Source organism: Urocitellus parryii, chromosome 8 (assembly GCF_045843805.1).
Source record: "Urocitellus parryii isolate mUroPar1 chromosome 8, mUroPar1.hap1, whole genome shotgun sequence".
NCBI lineage: Eukaryota > Metazoa > Chordata > Mammalia > Rodentia > Sciuridae > Urocitellus > Urocitellus parryii.
This window is the reverse complement of record NC_135538.1, coordinates 99,034,151-99,044,687: the sequence shown is the minus strand read 5'-3', so window position 1 is coordinate 99,044,687 and position 10,537 is coordinate 99,034,151. Positions and strand designations below refer to the sequence as shown.

At 39.9% G+C, this 10,537-nt stretch overlaps 1 protein-coding gene across 1 annotated transcript; it reads right to left on the bottom strand.

Moving 5' to 3' along the window:
* Positions 1-298: 298 nt before the first annotated feature.
* LOC144256582 (glutathione S-transferase A3-like) lies at positions 299-9,915 on the bottom strand. Its single transcript, XM_077801851.1, has 6 exons — positions 9,829-9,915; positions 6,982-7,033; positions 6,286-6,418; positions 3,636-3,777; positions 1,282-1,413; positions 299-421 (listed from the first exon to the last, which is right to left on the bottom strand). Exons 1-6 carry the CDS (start codon positions 9,913-9,915, stop codon positions 299-301), a joined length of 669 nt encoding a protein of 222 aa, XP_077657977.1.
* Positions 9,916-10,537: the final 622 nt, after the last annotated feature.

Here is a 10,537-nt window from a genome sequence, read left to right as displayed (position 1 = left end):
GTGTCAGATGAAAATTTCTACTTAATTTTCTTTGAGATAGTTCATCACAGATGATATAAGACAATTTTTCTTAATAGATCAAGCCTAAGAAACTTTCTCATTCTATCCAAATTTAAAGAGATATCCAGGAAGTGATCATGCTTATAAACCTCACCAACACCAAATAGACTGCATTGCAAAGAAGTCTGCATAGCTTATTTCTAACTTAAATTTTGGAAAACTTTGTTAGCCTGTTAGTAATCAAGATCATCTTTTGGATAAAGCCCACTATTGTATGTGCTATGTCTCTATGTCTGCCTCATTTAATGAAAATCTTCTTTCCTGCTTCCACACGATTTTCATCATCAAAGGGCTTCCTCTGGCTGCCAGGCTGCAGAAACTTCTTTACTGTGGGCAGGTTGCTGACTCTGGTTCTTAGGGCCTGCAATGCAGAAGTGGAGCCTCAGAGTGGAGCCCAAAACAACACCCATTTACACAACCAGGAAGTCTGAATCCCTCCACCAACACAGCATGCTGTCTGGGAAACACATCGAATGAGAAAAAAATAAAATAAAATAAGAGCTAGAAAATAAAGCTCAATAACAATTTCCCCAACTTGTCCTTAAAACTGTATTCCGTTCCAGCATTCTTCTCATCTTCCTTACACTTTAATCCTGCAGATTCATTGCTACTGTATGATATAAGAAAACATATGTGACATGTGCCTGTCACATGTGGATAAAAGAATCACTCAAACAGAGTGAAAAGAAGATATGGGAAAACTGAGTTAGAAATGATGATAGAAAGAGACCAGCAAATCCAGGTGGCAGTCACTACAAATTATCACACTGAGAGATAAAGATGGGATTGTTGGGGGATGGGGGTCTGCAGAGTGAAATATAATGTCTAAGGCTGGGAACCTGAGGGGGAGGAAGGAAAGCAGATGGAAGGAGACCTGCTCAGCCTGGAAAGACATGGCATACATGGGACGAGGGGATTCCCAAGGAAGTCATAGTTAGAACCCGAATGGAATAGGGGCTGGGAGGAGAAAGCTGGGCCCTTGGTTTCACTTATTATCCAAGCTAAATATACTTCTCAGAGTAGCATCCACTTTAAATGTCCTTGCATAGCAAGATTCTTTTCATTCTACAGAACCAGGGCCTAGAAGACCTTTCTGGAGTCCAGGGAAGGGAGGGTGAAGCCTAGAGATGGCTAGAAGTCAGAACACCACCAGCCCCGGTGTTTAGATGTTAGATTCCTGATGGGAGGTGAAGGCCTCTGTGAGGAATTGAGAGAGAGCACCTTCAGTAGAGGGAAGTTGGCCAGAACGGTGGAGTCCAGCTCTTCTGTGTGGTAGATAAGTTCAGTGAGGAGAACGTCAGCCTTGCTCAGCCTGTTGCCAACCAGGTAGTCTTGCCCATGGCTCTTTAACACCTGCAGAATGGGAGGAGTCGGGTCATGAACACACATAGCCAGACTGAGCCCCAGCTTGTCCCAGAGCCTCTGAGCTCAACTGGCCCCAACTGCTGCCTCCTGGGCAATGTGGAGCTGCAGATCTTTCTTCAGGTCCCTGACTCACAAGGGAGAGTGAGAAGTGGGGCTCTGCTCCCTCCTCTGTGAAATCCAGCAGGATCCTTTCATTCTCCTTCATACATTCTTGCATTGTTCACACCCTTTACCATGACCTATGTCTTCCACACATGCCAAGGGTGTGACATCTGCTGTGCTGCCTTTCCCTGAGCCCCACACTCTAGATGGCACAACAGGTAATTTCAGGATGTTCCTTTCTCCTCTGCTCTCTTTTTCTCTCCAGTCTCCACTTTTTAAAATAAATAAAATTTTTTAGTTGTTGATGGACCTTTATTTTGTATGTATTCATATGTGGTTCTGAGAATCCATCCCAGTGCCTCATACATGCTAGTCAAATGGACTTCCACTGAGTTACAACCCGCAGCCCCAGTGTCTCCACTTAAATAAGCACTTTCCCCTATGAGTATATCAATTCAGTATCTGTTTTTCCTCTTGTCTGATTTCTTAATTTGCTGGTTATGTGTGTAGGATCTAAAACAAACTTCAATCACCATATCTTTTGTGACATTGGCTTTGAGCACTACGTTGCAATCTGCATGCTGCATTATCTAGGCGTGAACTGCACTGACATCTGCATCTTAGTATGAAATGCATGGGAAAAGCAATATGTTTGACCAGCAAGATAGGAGTGGAGAGATGGGCACATGATAAAGTGGACATCATAAGATATAAATTCTGCTATCTCAGAGGTGTGTATTTATGGGTTCTTTAAACTTTCTTTTAATTTCTATGAATGTATTAACATTTTCACAAAAGAAATTTTGGAGTAATATGTGAAATTTGTTCAAACATCTCAGCAAAATTGAAATGAGGAAGCATAAAGAAAAACCACATGGCACAACTAATTAAACAAAATATTTCGTCAACCTGGAAAGACAAGGGCATACATGGGATGAGGGGATTCCCAAGGAAGTCATGGTTAGAACCCAAATGGAATAGGGGCTGGGAGGAGAAAGCCGGGTCCTTGGTTTCACTTATGATACAAGCTAAATATACTTCTTAGAGTAGCATCCACTTTAAATGTCCTTGCATAGCAAGATTCTTTTCATTCTACAGAACAGATTAAGTATACATAGAGAAGTGTGAACAATTGCTTGGTACATGAACAAAACACAACATCAAATTTATGCTATAATTTAAAGCACTCTTTTAGTTTTACCTCCAGTGTATTCAAAACTCCCCACTGCCCAAGGCCTAATTCTGTACTATGAATTCTGTACATAGAGAATTCTAGTTTGATTCCCAGTAATTAAAACTTTGAACTTGGTATCACTAGTGGAAGCCTTTCTCCCAGTCTATCTTCATACAATGCCTGAGTGCCAGAGTACTAAATCGGTATGCAAGAAGGCCCTCTGGAAGTGAAGGTCAGTGTTCAAGGAATCCCGGATACTGTTTTTCTCCTGCTTCTGTTATGGAAAGAATATCTGTGTCCCCCAAACTCATAAGTTGTGATCCCAATGTTGTTAGGTGGGGCCTTTGGGACATAATTAGGTCCTGTGGGAAGAATTCTCAGGAATGGCACTACTGCACATATAATGAGACCTTAGACCCATCTGTCATAGGAGAACACAGCACAAAGTCAGCCATTCATGGACCAAGAAGCAAGGCTTGCTTGACACCAATCCATCAGGTCCTTGATCTGTAATTTCTGAGCCTCCAGAACTATGAGATATATGTATAATGTTTAACCTTCCAGTCTATGGCATTGTTCACATAGCATTCCTAAGTGCTAAGATAACCTGTTAGGACTAAAATACTCTCCAAACTCTGAGACACCCTTTAAACTCTATCGATGTGCTGCATCCTGTTCTATGTGACTCTTCCCTTGTTTCCACTGGATTGTCCCATCAATAGGCAAGCCTTTCTCAGATAAAGAGAAAGCTATAGCCTAAATCCTTCCCATGTTGATGTAAGAATACATGAAACCGTGTTCTTTTCTTTATGTCCTTTCCATAGAGGTTGTATTTGGTGACAGTATAGTTGAGAAGGGCTCTGGGCTGCCCCAGCTTCATCCCATCAGCCTTCAGTTTAGAAGGTGCCCTGAAAGTAAAACAGCTTCCACTTACCTTCTCAAAGGCAGGAAAATAACGGTTTCTCGCTTTCTCTTTGATTTGGGTAAGTCTTCCATCTTTGTCTCCAGGTGCAAAGGATGGGTAATAAATAATCATTTCATTCAAATCTGCCATACCTTCTGTATACATATCAATTCTGAAAGCAAAAAAACAAGTACTCTGTCAAATGCCTTCTGTCCCAGATTTTATAGTTTTGAAATCCAAGAAAACAGAAAACTGGGAATGGAACCACTATTTGACCCAGCTATCCCTCCCCTCGGTTCATACCCCAAAGACTTAAAAACAGCATACTACAGGTACATAGCCACATCTATGTTTATAGCAGCACAATTCACAATAGCTAAACTGTGGAACCAACTTAGATGCCCTTCAGTGGATGAATGGATTAAAAATGTGGCATATATACACAATGCAATTTTACTCAGCAATAAAAGAGATTAAAATCATGGCATTTGCAGGTAACTGGATGGCATTGGAGAAGATAATGCTAAGTGAAGTTATCCAATCCCCAAAAAAGCAAATGCTGAATGTTTTCTCTGATATAAGGAGGCTGACTCATAGTGGAGTAGGGAGAGGGAGCATGGGAGGAATAGATGAATTCTAGATAGGGAAGAGGGGAGGGAGGGAAAGAAAGGGGGCAGGGGATTAGCAAGGATGGTGGAATGTGATGGACATCATTATCCAAAGTACATGTATGAAGACACAAATTGGTGTCAACATATTTTATATACAACCAGAGATATGAAAAATTGTGCTGTATATAAGAAATAAGAATTGTAATGCATTCCACCATCATTTGTTTTTTTAAAAATCAATTTTAAAAAAGAAATCCAAGAAAATAGAGCACATCATACAATAGCAAAATAATTCACTTCCAGTACGTTCCCTTCAAAATCCAGTTACAATTTTCTGGGTTTTATTTATAGACTAACATTTATTTCTTAGAGCAACCTACAGGGAAGACATGTCTAAATTTTTGTTATACACCTGACCACATACGATTTCAAAGAGTATACTGCAACATCTAAATTAAGGTCTTTAGAGAACTTGGTGTCTGTAAACACTGGTAGTACATATAGGTTATGCTCTCTGTGTATAGGTAAACTCAAGACAGAGCCCCTGGCCCAGCCTCTCAGACAAGTCCCTCTCCCTCGCTCTTCCTATCATATAGCACAGGATCATTTTCATGTTCAATGTTAGAAATCACGTGCTCCCAATTATTTCTCATAAATCATGTTCCCTAACCTTTTCCATGTACTGTTGCCAATGCTGATCATGATTTCATTTCTTGAGGCCCCCACCCAAGATTTGGTGCAATTTTTTATATAGTTATAGTATGTGTATAGTATATGAGAGCCTCATTTCTTTTCTTTCAAACAGGCTTTCCAAAATTCTTATTAAAAAGCAGTTTTATTGACAAATATATACACCATAATTGTCACTCAGTTAAAGTCTACTATTCAGTGAATTTTTTAGTACACTCACAGAAATCTGCAAATACTAACACTTTCCAGTTCCACAACATTTTTACCATGCTGGATGGATTACAAAAACATGTATACCACCTCTCCTACCAGCTCCAAAACCACTAATCTCCTTTCCGTCCCTGTGCATATGAGTGTTCTGCACATTCATGCTAGATAAACCATACAATATGTGACCTCCTAGGTCTGATTTCTTCTATATGACATAATGTTGTCAAGGTCCATCCATGTTGCCACATGCATTAGTAATTCATCTCTTTGCACAACAAATACTATTCCAGTATGACTAGAGAACCTTCCTTCATCCATTCATCCACTGCATGTTTAGTTTATTTCCACTTCATGGGATTATGAATAATGAGCTATGAACATTTGTGTACAAATACCACTCAGGATGTATTTTCTTCCTCTTGGGTATATTCCCAGTACTGAAATTGCTGGGTTATTGGTAACTCTTTAACTTTTTGAGGAACTTTCCACAGTTCCAAACAAGATTTTATTTTCAATAAAGCAGTTCCAGCCAAGGTGGGAGGAGACCTAAACTCCAGTGCTGAGTCAGTGGGCTTCTTCAAGTCTACATAAAATGCTCTGCGTCACCTTCATGTCTTGACACCAGACTCCACCGACCCTCATCAACTTGACCCATCTATAGAAGAAGAGGGTAGCTTAGGTTCCTGCCTGTCAGTTTTGTACTTTCTGGAAACGGAAAATCAGGTGCTTTAGATATTTCCTTCCCAGGCTTTCAAGTACAGACACTCAAATCCTTCCCCTGTTTCAAGCTATTGCATAGAGTTTAACCTCTAAAGCTAAGCAAATGGAATCAGGATTCCACCATCCTCCTGAATTCATAGTTCCTCAGGATTTGCAAAACTCCATGAACCACATTCTCTCTACATGACACTGCCCTGAATCCACTCCATGCTTACTCTTCCTGCATCTCCACAGCAAATACCTCCCAAAATGATCTCAGAAACTACTAATCTACATTCTATCACTGTGGATATGAGTGTTCTACACATTCATACTAAAGAAACTATGCAATATGCCCAGAGTCAGCCTGGTGCTGTTCATGATCCCCCAGCCATGGTTTATCCCACTTAAGGAAGGACCTAAATCCCTCCCATGTTATCTGTTGATTTAAAATAAAAAATATACCGTACAGGGCTCTCTCCTTTATGTCCTTCCCATAGAGGTTGTGTTTGGCAGCAATGTAGTTGAGAATGGCTCTGGTCTGCACCAGCTTCATCCCATCGATCTCCACCATGGGCACCTGCTGGAACATCAAACTCCCATCTTGTAGAAGGAGAAAACAAACAGAATGAAATGTCTGTGGGTCAGACGTGTTCACAGTGTAGAACAGTTATGAAAATGACTGAAGATGGAAAAGGGAAAAAATATTGCTTGGTAAATTTTCAAGTAACCCACCACTTTATTTTTAGTTTTTGTTTCTTCTTTTACTTATTCAACTGCTTTACTTTTAGCCTCCTATCTCACAGCTGTTTCAATTTCCCATCCATCCATACACATTGTGTGTCCTTGAATATTTGTGGCTAAAGACACAGGGCTATTTTAGAAGAATGTGGGGAGCCTGAAACTGGTCAGGAGCCAATTGCATTGAGCATATAAGGAAAGGGAAGAAGAGGGCATGCAAGGGTCCCTGAGATTGTTCCTTAGCAAGGATTCACAAAGGCCTCACTTTTTTTTAGTCCCCAGAGAGTTGCCAGGTCTTACATTTTAACCACTCTCTTACCTCTCCTTCGTCAGCACTGCCATCCTCACGAATTCATGAGTATTGTCTGATTTTTCAATCTTCCACTAGGAACCCACTTAAGAGACATTAAGATATTTGTTCTTACCTTTTCTTAACTGTTCCAAGTCTTCTCGAGTTTTCATGAATTTCTCTTCAAACTGAAAAGCAGAAAAGGTAAATGAGTCCTGATTAGTTCACTCAATCGCCTTGCATGCTTGTCAGCTTGAATCACTCCTGTCTACGTGTGATATGAAGGGGTAAGATTTTTGAGACTGGAAATATACATGGAGGAATCTGGTCAAGGCTATCTGGAAATTTATAGTACATCTGTCAGGAAAAATGCATGGGTCACAACCTGAAAAATGCTTGATCCCATCCATTACAGATGTGTGGGCTGCTCGAGGGCAGGGACCTCATCTGTCTAGTTCACAGTGTATCCCCAAGACCTAAAAGAAAACCTGGTTCTTTATAGGTGTCCACACAATTATGTTGAATGATGAGTTCCATGGTTAATAGGCAGTTTGTTACTGTCTCCTCCCTCCTGCCCACCTCACAATTGTGGTGTGTATTTGAGTATAATTGCATTCATTTTCTTATATGGTAGAATTTAGATCTTTTTATGGGAATTTCTGACATTCATAAAAATAAACAATTGAGTATATTGTTGCTCCTTTATCCCTCACCAATTTCAACAATTATCAACTGGTATCAACAGACTTTCATCTAGGTGCCCACCCACTCTTCTTCTCTGGTAATAGTTTAAAGGAAATCTCACCCCAGAATTCATGCACAGTCATGTGCCCCATAACAAAGTTTCAGTCAATCACTGACCAGGTACATAAAGATGGTGCCATAAGGCTATAAAGGAACTGAAATTTTCCCATTGATTAGTGAATACATAGTTGAATAAGAGGCTAGGGAATAGAAAACTAAAGGGAAGAAAAGGAAGAATCCCTAAGAAAACTCAGTGAAGCATTTGGTAGAAGCTTTTGTAGACCTCCATAAGTTCCACCAAAATATTAAAAACATGAGGACTGCAGCATAGCGCTCAGTGATAGAGCACTTGCCTATCTTACACACTGCCCTGAGTTCAATCCCCAGCACTGTGAAAACAAAACAACAAAAAAAGTTGTGATCACTGAGAATAGCCTATATTAAAAACAATTTTTTTAAAAAAAATTGAAAACATAACCTCCAAATGAATGACTAAGTTTCCTTAATAGAGAGGACTTTTCATGGTACATTATCTGCTTCCAAGCAAATATATATAATGAAAAAAAGCAAACCAAGCAATCCACCATGCACATATTTCTGCATAGTGATGCCTCCTCAGGAGAAGCTTCAGAAATGTCCTTAGTAGCTAGACCAGAAGAAGGTACTGTGATCATGGGAGGGGACAGGACCATGCCTGTTACTGCCCCCAAAACCTTCCAGTGGAACACCATGGGGAGGTAGAAGACAGTGATATTGTTAATTCTGAATCTGTGTTTGCTTCTTAACTTGTAACAGAAGAATCTTTTAAAATAAAATTAAATAAAAATTAAAAATGGAAAAAGCTAAGAGAATAAGGAATAAAAATATTTTATACATCTGCACAATATGTCTGAGTTTTAAGTGTTATGATGAAAGAGTCAAAAAGTTAAAAAATTTAAAAGTTTGTCAAATAAAAACTTTACAGTAAACTGAGGTTCATTTATTATTGAGGAAGGAAAACATTTTAATAAACTGAGTGCAGCCTGTGTGTGCAGATTCATAAAATGTGCATTGTGCTAAATCAGCTTTTCATTATTTTAAGGAATACCTAACATAATCAACTTTTAAGAGGGACAGGTTATTTTGCTTATCACTGTTTCAGAGGTTTTGGTCCCTGGTCATTTGGCCCTGTTGCTTGATGACAAGGCAGAACATCATGGCAGGCAACTCATGAGGGAGCAAACCACTACCTCTTGGATGTCAGGAAATCAAGAGAGACACAGGGGCTGCATTCCCAGTATCCCCTCAAAAGCAAGCCCTCAGGACATAACTCCTCCCACTAGGCCCCACCTCAAAATAATTCCACTACCTTCCAATGGTGCCTCAGGCTAGGAACACACCTTTAAAACATAGGCCTTTATGAACTTTTCAAGTCCAAATTAGAGCATTAGGTAGTGACCTGGGCCTTCACTTTGACTCAATACCTGCTCACGGACTCACTTGGAGGAATTGCCAGACCTTGTAAACTCTAGGCCTGGTAGAGTACTGAAATTAAGTGTCCTGTTTTTCATATTTTATACCATACTTTTACTGTGCATGTTTTTGGTTTCAATATACAGATGCTTATCATTGTGTTACAACTGCCTAGAATATTTGGTGCAGTATCATGGCATACAGGTGTGTGACTTACCAACAACAGGCCACACAATATAGCCCACAATATAATAGGCTACACCCTCTGGTTTTCTTTGGTACACACTATAATGTTTGCACAAAAAAAATTGCCCAATGCCAGGTTTCTCAGGCTGTGTCCCCATTGTTCAGGACACAAAACTGTGTTTCATTCTTAAATAGTTCAATTAGTTTCTCTAAAATATAGGAACTATGTTTAAAAATAGCTATCACATGTTATCCCACCGAAAAACATTAATAATAATTTACTATCATCATATTCAATCAACGATCATATTTCTAATTTTTATAAGTTTTATAAATTATGTTCTACAGTTTGTTTAAACACAAATCCACATAACTTCCAGAAATGGTGATATATTTTTTTACATTAATGTTTATCCTGTTTGATGAGAATACTGACAATGTATTTGGTTATGTCTGTGAATTTCTTATAATTGGCAGTTTTGTTTAAAGCACAACTCATGACATGGTATCCAGTAAGAAACATCACCTAGCTGATGTGAGAAAAGTATCTAATAACAGTGAATATTAGATCCAACTTAAAATGACTTGACCCAGAACTTACCTCTTCACCAGCTGCAGCCAAGAGCCATCGGATGGACTCCATTCTGCCCCGTCCATCAAAATAGTGAAGAATGGGTTTCCCTGCCATGATGGCAGTGTCTGGGTTTTCCTAAATGTGTGTGAGCAAATGAAACTGTCACTATGGCAAAATCTAAACAACCCTTTAGCTTCACTTGATCTTAATTGGCTTTAAAAAATGACTAATTTTTGATTCACAAAGTTGGGTGTGGGAGGCCAACCTTACAGGTGACTGAGTTACACTCCCCAGCTGGGTGCTGAGGCACTCAGTCACAGAAATGGGTGTGTCTTGCTGCAGCCTCATGAGTGAAGCTATGCTCACCTGTTCCTTTGTAATGCTGAGGGCCATTGCCAAGTAGGAATGACACATCGAAATTTCCTTGCCAGAGTACCCCATGTTAAATAGACTTGCCTTGGAAATTCGCTGTATCATTGCATGTGTGTTTGAGAAAGGTGACCCTGCTCAAGGACGAGGGTGGATCCAGGTTTAGGGTGTATCCTGCAGGTTTTAGGAAGTATCCCACTCCTTGGGTTTAGGGTGTTCCCGGTTTAAGACAAATTTAGGGTGTTCCCGGTTTAAGACAATCTGGGTTTAGGGCAGTTCCAGGTTTAAGATTATTCCTGCTGGGAATAGGGTGTATCCTGCTGCCTGAGTTCCAGTTGAGTTCTCCTGGAATTCAGACGTGAATTGG

What these genes read in the sequence shown, in the direction of transcription:
- LOC144256582 (XM_077801851.1), bottom strand. Translation starts at nt 9,915, where the DNA reads ATGGCAGGGAAACCCATTCTTCACTATTTTGATGGACGGGGCAGAATG. An exon ending in CTTGGAACAGTTAAGAAAAG is followed by an intron (nt 6,419 to 6,981) that starts GTAAGAACAAAT and finishes TCCTTCTACAAG; the next exon opens with ATGGGAGTTTGATGTTCCAG. An exon ending in ATTTTCCTGCCTTTGAGAAG is followed by an intron (nt 1,414 to 3,635) that starts GTAAGTGGAAGC and finishes CCCATTCTGCAG; the next exon opens with GTGTTAAAGAGCCATGGGCA.